General features: G+C 34.4%; 2 protein-coding genes across 2 annotated transcripts; both read right to left on the bottom strand.

Moving 5' to 3' along the window:
• Nucleotides 1-1,160: 1,160 nt before the first annotated feature.
• Nucleotides 1,161-2,499, bottom strand: LOC132747787 (uncharacterized). Its single transcript, XM_060737283.1, has one exon. It carries the CDS (start codon nt 2,363-2,365, stop codon nt 1,202-1,204), a length of 1,164 nt encoding a protein of 387 aa, XP_060593266.1. The 5' UTR covers nt 2,366-2,499; the 3' UTR covers nt 1,161-1,201.
• Nucleotides 2,500-3,683: 1,184 nt separating this feature from the next.
• LOC132747794 (papilin-like) lies at nt 3,684-13,418 on the bottom strand. Its single transcript, XM_060737295.1, has 7 exons — nt 13,143-13,418; nt 10,916-12,672; nt 9,938-9,978; nt 9,542-9,576; nt 8,344-8,472; nt 6,392-6,409; nt 3,684-3,949 (listed from the first exon to the last, which is right to left on the bottom strand). Exons 1-7 carry the CDS (start codon nt 13,213-13,215, stop codon nt 3,684-3,686), a joined length of 2,319 nt encoding a protein of 772 aa, XP_060593278.1. The 5' UTR covers nt 13,216-13,418.
• Nucleotides 13,419-15,946: the final 2,528 nt, after the last annotated feature.

The following is a 15,946-nucleotide window of genomic DNA, read 5'->3' as shown; positions in this document are numbered from 1 at the left end:
ATTTACGTAGAAGGTTTTTTTTTGTTGATGCAAATATCTTCAGTTCAACAGTATTTCAACGAATTACTGCCGTTCTCGTAATGCACCAGTACAATTATTTTTTTATAAAAACACACTAACAAAAAAAAAACAAAAAAACAAACAAACATAAAAACTGATATAACTCACATATCAGTTAAGCATATAACTATCAGTCTTTTTTATCTCGAAAAAATATGAGCCTCGCTTAAACAACAACAACAACAAACATTAAAAAGAAATTAAATGCACTACTGACTATGCTTAGCTAGTGTGCTTCACAAATGTAAAACGCTTCAAGAAATGAAACATTAATTTGAAAATGCTATGCCGTTTATAATGCATGTCCAATGCCTTAATGGATAAGGTCCTAGTTATCAAATCATTCGCTCCTCACTGTTGTGGAGTCAAATCAAGAAACAATCGTTCATTCGTTCATGACAATGGGCTTATGATTCAGGAAGGTCACAGAAGTTTAGTGGTTTTCCTCAGGTTCAATCAAAGCCGTCGCAACTTCCAACAGTATACATTAAGAATTGCAACACGAGGCTGTATTTCACCTTATTTATTACTTCAAGAGACACATTTAACTTGTTCTTCTTGCAGTTAAATGGTATATTGATAAACTTATTTCTTTTGTAGTATGTTATATTACATAAAATGAGAAACAATGATTGTCTGCTTTCTTGTTTGTAAATTAATAAATGATTAACCACGACCTGTTTTACAATATTGTAGTGTGGATTTGAATCCCTGTCAGGAACTTTAGGTTCTTTTGTGTGAGGAAGCTATCCAACAAGCTCACGGCAGGTTGGTGTTCTACTCGGGTGCCCGCTCGTGCGTAAAATAATGCTCAAATGGGTACTTGGGGTCTTCCTCTACCAATAAAGCTGAGAACTCTCTTCAAAGCTTTTTAATGCCGACCTGACTTAAAATGATGATGATGATGATAGATAGATAGATAGTATCAGATTTCAATAATGATAACCTCTCTTTTTGTTTATTAGTTTGAAAAGGCATTATTAGAAAACGACTATTCTTACTTCCTCATACAAATCTATTGAAAATAATTGTTTATTAAATACACTCATATATCCGTAATATCCGTCACCACTTTACGCACCGGAACCGGAAGTTTTCAAAAAAAAAAAAATATATATTTGTAATTTCCGTCGTAAAACTATCACCTGGAAGATACGGTTGTAGAGCATGTATCGTTGCACACATTATGGCCTCCAAATTCTAGAGCAATATTTTTAAACGTTTTCTGTTCCACTATGTTGTATTGAAAAGGGAGAAAACTCCTCTTAGACACTGTAATTGTTGCTTCGGCATCATAACTCTCAACGCATGCGCGAACGAAGCCACGTGTTTCCGGTCCTAACAGACATGAACTGAGCGTTGAGACTGGCGCTGCCAAGTTGATCTCCATTTTATACATTAAACTGTTGACAGACATGTTCACATATCCCAAACATCCGTTAATTCGTGCGTTGATTATACTGTTGTCTGGTCTGAAGTCTAGGGACAAGTTTTGCGCCTGGTTGCGGTAACCAATCAAATAAGCGTTTACGGAAATAAATGAGAAGTCAACTAATCCACCAGACAAGGCAAATGTTGCGTTGTCTTTGTCAAATGAAATGCCCTCTGACCAAATCCATTCTGAAGGAAATGATTTCCCCCAATTTTTCTCCAAATGAACGGCGCCTGTGTTTCCTTTAGTCACGGTGCCACTGGTTATATTCTGAATCTCATAGGAAGTAAGCTCTGATCTCAAACTATACACGAACCAATGTAGCGGAAGTGGAAAGTTTATCAGCCATCCTTCCGGACCAGTTCCCGCTGCATTCCAGTAACACGGATCTTTTGCCTCACCTCTTAATGTTAAATCTCCTAGTCTGAAATTAAAAGTTGTTTTCCCGCCATTTTGTTCGAAAAATCCGCCATGCGTTCCGTTGTTAACCTGCCATTTAAAGTTAGGTGGCGACCCTTTGTCGGGATCAGTCGTAACGTCTTGTCCATTTACTGTAATATCTAAATCATTTGTTGTAAACTTTCCATCTATTGATATTAACTTACATGTATCACTCGTTACGTCACAACGTCGAAGCAAGATAGAAGCGACCACCAAAGGACCGGAAACATTCCTCGAAGAAGATGGCAAAACACTTCCGAATAGCAATCCAAAACTGTCACGTGAGAACTGATCGGTTACCCGCATGTACCACCCTTCGAAAAAAGGTCCTTTATCATGACCTGGAAACAAATGTGGGTCGTACAAGCTCGCAGAAACAATTTCAAAGGTAACGGCAGTGACAATATAACAAGCAACTGCTTTAATATCCATATTTCTCTCCTTTTAAATAAGAAATGTTTTTTCTCGAGTGCAGACGCACTTAAGTGGTCACTGTTTATGAGGTGAGAGATTACATTTTGTTATTTGTTTAACGATAAAACAAAGCAAGATGTTACAACCCGAATAGGAATTTGTCCTAGTTTATACACTTAGTTTCATATCTCAATAAACAAGAGGCCGGATACATATAAGAGGGTTAATAATACATATTTAAATGTAGTTATACATATAATATAAACAACGCTTGAAACATAGCTCAAGTGAAAAAAAATAATAAAAGTAAACAAAAATAAATAAAAAAATGTAAGAAATAAATAAAATAAAATAAAATAAAATAAAATAAAATAAATAAATAAATAAATAAATAAATAAATAAATAAATAAATAAATAAATACATTATAAATCATTAAATAAGAAAAAAACAAAGAATAAAATAATGGACTTTCTTTTAATATTTTCCATTGGTTATAATAGGAATATGAACAGAGGACTTAAAAGTTTTCAGATAAGTACAGTTAAATCTGTGCAGAAGTACCTTTTGGAGACAAAAACAGTTTGTGAGCGTTGTTGTTCAAAGAGAGGTTAATATTTGTGTATTTACTTTGGGATGAATTAAGACTAAACAGAAGGTTGTTGCTCTGAAGGAGGCCGGGCGGAGCGAGAGGGCGGGGGTAGGGGCACTGTAGACTTCTATCATTGATAATATACACGACTCGCTTAACACATATATTTCTTTAAATATGTGGTGTTTGTAAGAAGAATACTATTAAAATTATACAATTAAGCAATAAATAGTTAAAGTTGTTATTTAATGTTACGGAAAAATATTTTCTATCAAATCTCCCTATCTTTGTCTTGACAAATACACAAGTACATGTGCACTGGCGGAGTATAGACACAGATGTGTTGAAAGGGCATACAAGGAATAAAGTCATAAAATTAAAGAACACACACTTTTCTATGCATTTGTCAAGTGAGTCACTTGAAATACTTATTTCCTAAACTGTCCTTAGAAATGTTAAAGCTAAAATCAAGGTTTGACTATGACCTTTAGTACAGTATGCAATTAAGTAATGTTTTTTTGTGTTAAATTCTGTCTTTCAGGCATATATGTGATGAAAAAATACATCAAAAGTCATCATTATTATCTCATCGGTTGCTGCATCTGCCGAAAAATTATTTCCTCGGTTTTGCACCATACTAGCGAAACCACACTGTACAACTGTTGTCATAGACATCAGAATTCGTTTTTCGACTGTAGACACTGGTGATTGATAATTGTACCTTTAGAATGAATGGTCGGATTCTTCACAATGCGGTCTCTTTCTTAAATGGTGCAGCAAAAGCATTCGGTACCTTAACGTGAAGACCGACTTTCTTTCCGGAAATAGATGAGTACGGCCTCACAGAGGAAACGGGACGAATCTGTGGTTCGGCGTAGAGACGCTCCCAAGCGAAAACGTACCTATTTGATCTCTCTTGGTGTGTCAGTGGAGAAAAATTGAGAGGTCTTGGTATAGGTGGAAGTGTACACTGACAAGATCGATGACGGTTTGGATTTACTGATATTTTTGCTGCAAGAAAGAAAAAACGAATGAAACAGAATAAAAAAGTCTTGGTATGAGTTTATATACACATGTACGTTGCAACGACGCTCATAGTCGCACCATTGCCGCTAAATGTCGCAACCGCCGCTCAAAATATGTTTCTGTTAAATATCGCTATGATCGCTATGCCAATGTCACTCCACTACCGTTAAATGTCGCAATATCTAAATTCATGATAATGGTATAATGGCAATATAAACGTTATGTGCTGGATATTTGTCACTCACTGACCTAGGGTTATTCTTAATATTAAAAATGACACTGAATTGATAAATTTCGTTTAATTTTAAAATTAAAATGAGCCGCGTCACGACAAAACCAACTTAATGGGTTTGCGACCAGCATGGATCCAGACCAGGCTGCGCATCCGTGCAGTCTGATTAGGACCCATGCTGTTTTCTTACAAACCCTATAACAAGAAGAGAAACTGATAGCGAACAGCATGTATCCTGATCAGACTGCGAGGATGCAAACCCACTATGTTGGTTTTGTCGTGACGCGGCTCAAATTATTTCTTCGATGCACCTATTTTCCATCTTGAAAAAATATAACAAATGAAAGTTTTAAAGATGTTTGCAACAGTTACATAGACATAGATGCAGATTGAAAATTGTATGGCAGAATTTGCTTTTTTTTATAAGAATGTGTTTATAATTCAAATGAGCTTAGTTTAGCACGAAGGAAGGTAGTTGCTTTCCAGGAACGATGGTTAGGAAACTACTCGCCTATATGACTGAAATACTGTTGACTGAAAAGGCGTAAAGTGAAACAAACAAACACACAAACAAACAAACAAACAAACAAACCAGTCAAAAGCAATTGTTTGAATATGACAACTACTAAAACACTGTGCACTTTACACTGGGTGAACCGAAATGAATTTATCAGTATAAGTAATACATCGGCTTTGTACTTATAGCTGACTAACTCTTGATATGACAGTTCTAAAAAATTACAGCTTGAAAAGTGCATTTTACAAATTCAGCAGGTTAAGTGTGATCAATTGTCGGCTGCACAAATTTTATATATTTTTTTCTTGCAGCCCATCATATTACCTTTTCTTGACATGTCGAATATAGAAAATAAACGTACTTCGGTAAAAATGCCCCAGGTTAATATTTACAAATGTGTGAAAATTTATCTCCCTTATTTTATGCATTTATGAAACCTGCATGTTCTGCAAAAATGCAATTTTTCTCTTGTACACACAAAATGAAAAGTAGAATCAACTCTAAACATAAAATTTTCCAAGAAATTATATATTCTCTTTTTTAAATTTCAAAGCGAACATAAAAGGACGAAAACTGAATTCCCGCTTATTTTGCATTAATGATGTTGTACATAAACCAGTTAAGACATTACCGTGAAAATTAGCCCCCTTATCAATAAGGAAATGGCATATTTTTAAATTCTGGCTTTAATTAAAGGCCGGATATCTGTTTGCCCCTTTCTCGTATGAGAAGGGGAATCCTGTGATGCGTGTATATGGTCGCACGGTCACTTCCATACAATATATCCTCGATGCATGTATATGGTCGCATGGTCGAAATCTTTAACAATAAATACAACGTTTTCAGTAAATTTTTAAGTCTGGTACAAATCTATTCATTTTTATTTACTAAACAACAACACCACACACACAACACCACCACACACACCACTACCACACAACAACAACACCACATACACCAATTCCACAACACCACACCACCAACACCTCAACATAACCACCACCACACACAATAACAAAAACACCATCCCACACCATCCCAACAACAACACCACAAACCACAACAACAACACCACCACAACAACAACAAAAATAATACCACATCACCACCACAACAACACACATCAGAATAACAACACCACACATCAACAACACCAAACTCAACAACAACAACACCCACAACAACAACAACACAACAACGCACATCACCACAACAACAACTCCACACATCATAACAACACCACACATCATAACAACAACAACAACACACTCTACAGTAACAACACCACCACAACATCAACAACAACAACACACAAAACAACAACTACAACAACGCCACCACATACCACCACAAAACCACATACCACCACAATAACAACACACGCATCACAACATCAACACTACAACAACAAAACACATGCATATCAACAACAACAAAACACACAACAACAAGAGCAACAGTTAGCGGCAATGGTACGACATATAACGGTGCCACAATGTGATATATCCGCGATAATTTTAGATAAAACGTATATAGTAGGACTTCAATGATAATTTAAGTTTAACTTCTGATCAAATTTTAAATAATGACCTTTGACATACATGTACGCTGATAAAGGTTACAAAAATGCTACATGTGTATCATTGAAAAAATATATTTTCTAAACAAAAAACTTTACCTTCATACAGTCTGTCACCTGAAAAAATAAAACAAATGTCAAAAAAATAAGTAATGTAATAAATTGTAGATAATTAATAATAACATAATAATTCATAATAATTATATTCTCTTAAATATGAATATTATAATAAAAGATAAAACTTCACTCAATAACACAATGCAATAATTCAATAAACCACTGTTGTACAGCGTTCACCGGAAATAGCACCTCAAAACTTCGAAAACAAAATTAAAAAGGTGTACATCGAGTTCACTCGAGGTAATGTTTCAACTTATTTCCCTGTGATAATCGATTTTTCTAAATTAAGCAAATTTTTCGAAGCTGAATGCATCTGGTGTAAGAGAAGCATTTTCTTTTTCTGCAAATTGAATAATTTTTGTTAAATTGGCGATTAATTGTAGCGTATTTGTTGACATTTTCGAACGATGTTGATTATTTTACCACTAAATCAAGGGGCGGAGCTATTTCCGGTGAACGCTTGACAACAGTGTAAACAGTCGAACCTGTCTAAAACAGACAGCCAAAGGATGCAGTCATTGTGGCTGCTAAATAGATTCAAATATATTCTTTTTTTCTTTAGGTAAAGCTATGCGATGATGTGCTTGTGTGTAGTCTGATACATATAAACAGCTAATTTTTAGCTCGACTATTCGATAAGAATAAGTAGAGCTATTGCAGTCACCCGAGCGTCGGCGTCGGCGTCCGCGTCGTCGTCGGCGTAACCACTTATGTTAAAGTTTTTGTAATAGTTCAAATATTTTCAAAGTCCATTGACATATGGCTTTGAAACTTTGCACACTTGTTCACCATCATGACCCCAACCTGTAGACAGGAGGAGGTAACTCTATCAAGCATTTTGACAGAATTATGCCCCTTTTTCGACTTAGAATTTACGTTAAAGTTTTTGTAATAGTTCAAATATTTTCAAAGTCCATTGACATATGGCTTTGAAACTTTGCACACTTGTTCACCATCATGACCCCAACCTGTAGACAGGAGGAGGTAACTCTATCAAGCATTTTGACAGAATTATGCCCCTTTTTCGACTTAGAATTTACGTTAAAGTTTTTGTAATAGTTCAAATATTTTCAAAGTCCATTGACATATGGCTTTGAAACTTTGCACACTTGTTCACCATCATGACCCCAACCTGTAGACAGGAGGAGGTAACTCTATCAAGCATTTTGACAGAATTATGCCCCTTTTTCGACTTAGAATTTACGTTAAAGTTTTTGTAATAGTTCAAATATTTTCAAAGTCCATTGACATATGGCTTTGAAACTTTGCACACTTGTTCACCATCATGACCCCAACCTGTAGACAGGAGGAGGTAACTCTATCAAGCATTTTGACAGAATTATGCCCCTTTTTCGACTTAGAATTTACGTTAAAGTTTTTGTAATAGTTCAAATATTTTCAAAGTCCATTGACATATGGCTTTGAAACTTTGCACACTTGTTCAACATCATGACCCCAATCTGTAAACAGTAGGAGGTAACTCCATCAAGCATTTTGACAGAATTAAGCCCCTTTTTCGACTTAGAATTTACGTTAAAGTTTTTGTAATAGTTCAAATATTTTCAAAGTCCATTGACATATGGTTTTGAAACTTTGCACACTTGTTCACCATCATTACCCCAACCTGTAAACAGGAGGAGGTAACTGTATCAAGCATTTTTTTACTATCAAGCACTAAGAATAGTCGAGCGTTGCTGTCCTACCGACAGCTCTTGTTATATTCGTTTTGGGTTGTTTTTATATATCGTGTTTATAGAAATACAATTTCACTCGATAAATTCAGAACAAATTATCATTAAAATGATGACGTCATTTAGAGTTATGCACAATGCAGTGGACTTCAATACTTTCTTCTTAAAATGAAACTATAGAAGTCTACAGAATTGTGTAATTACTTACTAAGACAAAATAACATATTAACAAAGGCTTACCAATTTTATCAGATTGAGGTCTGTTACTAAAGTCAAACTTTGTCAATCCTGTAGTGAAACATGGACGGATAGTTTCCTCGGAGGTTGAACACCGGGAATGAAAATTCCCGCTCAAATAAAATGAAGGCTCTGTGAATGAAATATTTGAAAATAATGTCAATATTTACTTGTATACTGGCAATATATGAAATAAAATAGTAGATATAAATGTATAATAAGAAACATTGACACTTCAGATCAGTATATTTAAAAATATTTCAATTAATTAAAAATCACTTTATCTTAATTAAGTAATAAAGATTTTTACAGGGTATATGGTCTTACACAAACCGCTGTTTGGATGGAAATATAATCCACTAGACGAGGGTTTTATTGCAAATAACCGTTTATATACTGCCATATAACCCGAACAGCAAGGCAATTATATAAAACTTGTCAGGAATATTTACATCGATATTATAATACTACAAACTTCATTTTATTAAAGAAAAAAGTGAGATTTCTTTATAAATTGACAACAGCCATGTATATTATTAGTTATAAAGATTTTTGACAGGTTATATGACCCTGTATTTAAGCGGTTGTTTGTAAATATAACCAGAGCCGTTAGGCGAGGGTTATAGTGCAAACAACCGTTTATATACGGCCATATAACCTGTCAGAAATATTTAAAACGAATTTGTAATACTACAAGCATCATTTTTAGGTGAATAAAGCGAGATTTCTTTATAAATCTACAGCAGCAGTGTATATAAAACTATATAAACGCCACGATTATCCAATGAAAAACGACGTTACAAACGTGCAGTATTATACAATGAAGAGACGTTACAAACGTGCAATAATATAGAGTTATATAAAACAATAACAAATGTACACATATAAACATAATTATTTAAAGCGACCATCTAGCACATTTGACAACATTTGTAGATCATTGTATGATACCATACATTGAACTTAAGCCAGAAAACACCGAGATTAAGCACGTTTTTTAAGGCCGTATGTTTGTATACGGCCATATACGGCATATACACAATCTATTGGTCTAGACCTTCACCAAATGGTATAAAAATCTCGATTTTGTTCAGTCCAGTCATCTCAAAAAACTTCAATTGAGTTCCTTTAAGCGAAAATAGCGTATAGGATAGATTTCAGCCAGGGAAACATACACATGATACGTATGAAGTAAACTTACCTTTCTGGTGCCTAAGTGGATTTATAAGTTTACCCCTGAAATAAACATAGTGATACTATGTAATATACAAATTGAAACCATAAAATATACATATAAAAAAGAAATCATGCGCTTAAACACCTGCCATAATCTAATTAAAGACAAGTAGATTCAAAAGTTTTTTTCATTTTTTGTTCAAGGTCAGGTAATTGCATTGTACCATCAACGCAGAAAACGCCACAAAACATACAAAGAGTATAATCCGCCAAATTATAATTATATATAATTATAGATAAACTAGACGTTTTAAAACAGATCACATATCTTATATTCACTAATTTAAAAAAATGTTATTGCCGTATCGTATAGAGAACCACACTTTTTTGAGTGTTTTAAGATCGAGTTAACAAAAAATACCTGTTAAGGTGGCAATCTTCACCCGTCCACAATCTAGAATTCTTGAAAGAAAAAAGAACAGGTTGTAAAAGATTAGAAGATTTTTAATAGGTAATATGGTCCAATATGAACAGTTGTAAGTTTATATAACAAGAGTTAGTAGCAAACAACCGTTTATAAAAATCAGCACAAATTTATAATATCTGTTAACAATTTAATGAAGCATTGTAAAATACCTCGTTTTTAAATTGAAATTATTCAAAATTTCGGATCGACAGTGCCTATATAAATATTTCACGTAAACATTATGATTATGTCATAAAAAATGACATTACATAGTTGCATCGAAAACAAATATTGTATCAGTAAACATAAGTTGAATTAGGAAAATACAAATTGAAAGGAATATAGTGTCATGAATACATTATGAAAATTAACCAAATACTTTTTGACGGGTTTAAAGCGAATAGATATACAATGGGCACATTTTTCATTAGTATTTCAAATATTGATGAAAACAATTTAATAGATGTATAATTTGAATTTTCTTAAAAAAAATCATGATACATGTCTAAGTGATGACCATATTTATGATGAATGATATGAGCCGCGTCACGACAAAACCAACATAATGGGTTTGAGACCAGCATGGATCCAGACAAGCCTGCGCATCCGCACATTCTGATCAGGATCCATGCTGTTTGCTATCAGTTTCTCCACTTGTCATAGGGTTTGTAAGCGAACAGCATGGATCCTGATCAGACTGCGCGGATGCGCAGGCTGGTCTGGATCCATGCTGGTCGCAAACCTATTATGTTGGTTTTGTCATGACGCGGCTAATACTATCAACGTTATTATCATTCATTGCATAAGTGGTCTGCTATTATAGACCAACTTACTTTAATCTAGCGGTAAAATCATATCAAACTCTTACTTAATTTCTGAGTATTTTCTAATCGCGATTAATATGACCTTAAAACTTAAAAAAAAAATTCATACCTTCCCGTATTTGTTATTTAGTAATATCATTCTCGTGCTAGTATTATTGGCATCATACACGGGTAATTTTCTTTGGAACTTATGTTGTTTCTCTCGTTTTAACAATCGTTTATGGCCAAGTTCAACTCCTTGTTTAACCCCAATTCCTTTCCACTGATCTACAAGCTGTCCGTTAACACTGCCGTCCTCGCGACTGATTGACGAGCGTTCGTTATTATCCTTGTTTTGTGAAGTATTACCCTCGTCAAAGCCATTCTTTATCAAAGAATATTCATTGTTGCCGCTCGAACCTTGACTAGTTGAAGTTTCATTACATAATGCTGACTTTTTCGTTTTGTTTCGGCGCTTTCTTTTGACATTTGCTTTTTCATCCTGATTTATCAATGTTTCAACATTTTCAAGATCGTTATGCTTCTTTTTCTTTTTATGTTTTTTGTTAGAATGTCGGGATCCCTTACTTTCAGCTTGACGATGAAGTTGCGAAGATTCCGTTGGAGAAACTTTAATGGCTTCATCTGTGTTATGATTTACATCATTCACAAACTTGTAAACAGTCTCCTTATCGTCAATGGTTTGTTTCTTGGATATTGTGCTGCTCAATGAATCCTTTGAGATTTTCTCATCTACATTATCTTCAGCACTATCAGGTTGGATCGATGCACTTTTAGATACAACTGTTGCATCTGAAGTATAGCCTTTAATGTCTGTATAGCCGTTACTGTTTTCAGCATGATCGGGAAATACCGAAGCATCACTTTCAGGTAAAGCTGAAGTATCCGAAGCAAAACCTTTTCGGTTGTTCTCATCTGTAAAGTTTTTAGGAGTACTGGGTGGCACAGATGCATCACCTTTGTGTAAAACTGTGACGTCTGAAATAGAACCTGCAACGGTTATGGCACCTCTATTATTCTCAGCATTGTCAGGTAAAACGGTTGTATCACTTTTAGGTAAAAGTGTTCCATCTGAAAAAGAACTTGTTATGGTTGTGTCCCCAGCATTGTTTTTAGCTTTGTCGGGTAAGATAGTTGAATCACTTTTAGGCAAAATTGTTGCGTCAGAAATAGTACACGTAATGGTTGTGTCCCCAGCATTGTTTTCTGCTTTGTCGGGTAAGGTAGATGCATCACTTGTAGGTAAAATTGTAGTAACTGTAACAGAACTTTTAACTTTATCTGTTAAGTGTTCTTGAGACAGCAGCTGGTATTTATTAGAATCATTTTTCATTGTTTTGGTATGATGTTTTAAGTTTTCTTTCGTCAGTTCAACAACCGTGTTAGATCTTTCGTCATCGTCATGGTAGTTTCTATGTATAGAAACACCGTTTTCTATTTCACTCACTTGGATAGAATGTTCATTGTTTTGTGATTCGATATTTTGATCAGAGGTTCTTGTAGAGTCATCGCTTGTGTGAGCGAACGCTGACGACGAGTTTGCTAATTTCAAAGTTGACTGACCGGAGCCACTTGAATCTTCAACGATGGACTTTACAGTAACCGGGTAGTTTTGTAAACCATTAGCACATTCTTTGTCTGTATTGTGATTCTCAGGCATAATTGTGTTTTCAAAGACTTTTTCGTTTTTTGAATCAGTTTTCCCGCTCTCTTGGTGTTCACTTTCCGGATAAGCGTTTATGGTTTCGAAGTCAATTCCGTTTTCATTTTCAACACGTTCCATCACAGGATTCAAGTTACCGTTTTGCTTAATACTTTCATTTTCTTCAGTCGTTGCGCTGATCGTTTCGTCTGGCACTGAAATTTCTGAAAGGAGATAACATATAGAATATTTCACTGATTTTGTTCACCAGTTTTGTTTTGAATTATAATTTTAACATAGAAGATTCTGACTTAATGTCCTTTAACACAGGGGGTAAACGCGTTTATTGGTACTTTCTTTACTCACAAAAATGATTAAGTTGAATTACATAAGCTTTTAATAAATCATACACATACGTTTTCATAAAAATAGTTACCTTGTTTTATCTAATTTGAAATCTTGTCACTAATGACAAATTATGAAAATTAATTTACAATCTGGTCATATTTGCTTTTTTTAGAGATACCGGTATTATGGAACATACAATTTTTTAAAATCTTTTTATAACGCATAAAAATATCTGATTATTAATCACTGAGAAAATCTCTTATAAATTCTATAATTTACAGTAAACATTCTACCGGAAGTCAACGTGGAAACAAACCGACTACGGCCGAAAAATTTCATTCTTTACCTGAGAACGTAAATGTATTCTCCTTTTCTAATTCTTCCACCACTGCTTCCAAAATTGGTTCTTTCATCTTCATTCCTTAATATCTGTGTATAAATTCACTTTCTTATTTCAGCCGATTCAAAAAGACTTTCTTGTTTGTCTAAGATTAAACATAATCCACTCTACGAGATATATATTGCTCTTAATTATATCTTCACTTTAATATGATAAATGAATATTACAGAAAAATAACTAAGATAATTTTGATTTAAATTTTGTTTGTAAATGTCGCGTATTGCTCCTCAGGTATGAGCGTTGATCTGTATTAATATTATTTTTTATAAAATAAGTCGTAAAATAATATTTACGTTTCAACAAAATATGCGAAATGTTAAAGACATTTTAATTGCCTTTATTTCTTTTTTTACCGCTGACAAGCTTCGGAATAGTTTACATGCTACTGGCCAATTACAATAGAAATATGCGTGACTCGAGTCGGCTTTAATTGAACTTTTTGAAATGTAATTAGTACTCAAAACAAACCGTTCCTAAAGAAAAGCATAATTATTGAAACATGAATGTTAATATAATTTTTTTTGGTATAAACCCCTGTTATTTTATAACAATATTTTTATTGTGATATCAACTTAAAGACAGAAGTACATAAATGAAGAAGGCAAATGGACGGTGACGGATTTTATTTTTCTGCTCATGAACAGTGACCTATTTGTTGTATATCTTTTAAGATATTTATCTACGATCTCTTTAAACTTGACCACCATTGTTTAGGACAGTACTATCGCGTGACACCATATCTGAAACAATATTTATAAAATTAATTTAATACTCATAAAAGTTAACTGTTCTTATGGTAAGCTCAAAAATGTTTCATACTAAGTTTATTTAAATGTAAAAAAATGTTTATAAAATCAGTTCATTTATTTAGACCTTATTTTGTCGTGAGGCATTCTGAAAAATGATCGTCGTATCATGTGGTTTTCAAAACGTATACCGCTAAATTGTGAACTGGACTTCATCTGCTTTGAATTTAGAACATATTTTTTTAGAAATTTCAGGGGTTTCAGCTTGAAAATATTTGGACAGACTGCATGGATGTGCTGGCTTGGTTAGCTGCTCATTACAGGTTGCATAAGGCTTTGCGTTTTTTTGTTGGAACTCAATAGATGAAACCATTCGCGTATAGCCGATTTAATGTACTAAATATAACAATGTCAACCGAACATTAACTAAAGTACCTACCTAATCTCCAATTACCCGAGAAAATTTAAAAGCAAATATAATAAAGACGTTCACTATGAAAAGAGACACAATTTATAATTAAGGAACAATAATTGGTAAACTGCGGTAAATATTTCAAAACGAGGCACTTTTCCACCCACTTACTTACCGTTCTAGTCAGGCGTGTGTCAAAGTTAAAATATGAATGTATGAATATTGATAGAACAATTCGAACTTTTCATAACCTAATTATTGGGAATTTGTTTTTTTGTTTCATTTTTACGCCTTTTCCCAACAGTCTTTCAGTCATATAGGTGGGTAGTTTCCTAACCGTCGTTCCGGGAGAGTTACACCAGTACTAGACTACCTTCCTCCGTGTTAAACTACCAAAGCATCTCCCGGGGACACAGAGGTAACTGGATTAGAAGTCATCGACTCTAACGCCTCGACCACGGAGGCGATCTAATTATTGTGAAAGTAAATACATTAAACGTAATAAAGAATGTGTTTGCAATATATATATATTTTGTAATATAACAAAATACTCTGATAAATGATGATTTAAGTAATAAATAAATAAACGAATAAATGAATGAACGAACGAACGAACGGATGAATGAATGAATGAATGAATGAATGAATGAATGAATGAATGAATGAATGGATGGATGGATGGAAAGAAAAAATCTCGTTCGAAATCATTTTGCATGTACATTTTTGTACTTCATTTAATCTGAACAATTCAAAACTAGACAATTTTTTTATTATACCGCTATCTGACCATCAAGGATTTTATTCACGCGCCAGTTATAGCTACAACATTGCGATTACACAACGGCTTAAGTTATTTCTATTCCAAGGGGGGCATACGAAGCGCACGCATCCTCAAACCTCAACACTTTGTCAACAAAAACGAGTCATGTAAACAATCTGGATGGACCCTCCTTGTATTCTTAAGTGTAACGAAAGTATTTTAGAATTTACAGTGTTTTGATTTACTCTTATGCTATTCTGTTCTTATAAATGGATATCATAAGCCTTTATGGCGCCTTTCAGCAGTACATTTAGAGAAGGGTCTCAGTGGTACATTCATGCATGATCGGGCACTCAAGAAGAACATCGACCTTTAGTACACTATCTCAATAACTAAAGCACACAAAATAGAACCAAAATCTTTTGAATTTAAAGCCTCGGTGCTGAGGGGTATGCATTTTTCAAGTCAGCAAACTTAACGATTAAGGACTCGTAAAATACTTTACTTGTTAACGGTGTTTTGTTTGAGCTTCGTTTCTCCAACCTATGGTCAACCTGAAACGCCGCATCGACGAAACGATGCACTGAAGCGAAGAGACTGCGTTGAAACGAAACGACTTCCATCGCATACAGTCGCTTCGGGTATCATCTCGTCTCTTCGGCGAATCGTCTCGTCGCTTTGACGTATAATCTCGTCGCTTTGGCATATCATCTAGTCGCTTTGGCGTAACTTCTCGTCGCTATTGCGCACCGTTCTGTCTAGCCACGTGCTTCCTCGTCGCTTGAACATATCATCTCTCGCTTCGAGGCATCGTCTCGTCGTTCATCGAACG

This window comes from Ruditapes philippinarum, unplaced genomic scaffold (assembly GCF_026571515.1).
Source record: "Ruditapes philippinarum isolate M1 unplaced genomic scaffold, ASM2657151v2 ctg1750_1_1_1_1, whole genome shotgun sequence".
Taxonomy (NCBI): domain Eukaryota; kingdom Metazoa; phylum Mollusca; class Bivalvia; order Venerida; family Veneridae; genus Ruditapes; species Ruditapes philippinarum.
The sequence above is the reverse complement of the archived record's forward strand: the minus strand, read 5'-3'. Positions and strand labels throughout refer to the sequence as shown.

What these genes read in the sequence shown, in the direction of transcription:
- LOC132747787 (XM_060737283.1), bottom strand. Translation starts at nt 2,365, where the DNA reads ATGGATATTAAAGCAGTTGCTTGTTATATTGTCACTGCCGTTACCTTT.
- LOC132747794 (XM_060737295.1), bottom strand. Translation starts at nt 13,215, where the DNA reads ATGAAGATGAAAGAACCAATTTTGGAAGCAGTGGTGGAAGAATTAGAA. An exon ending in TAAATAACAAATACGGGAAG is followed by an intron (nt 9,979 to 10,915) that starts GTATGAATTTTT and finishes TTTTCTTTCAAG; the next exon opens with AATTCTAGATTGTGGACGGG. An exon ending in TCCACTTAGGCACCAGAAAG is followed by an intron (nt 8,473 to 9,541) that starts GTAAGTTTACTT and finishes TTTCATTCACAG; the next exon opens with AGCCTTCATTTTATTTGAGC.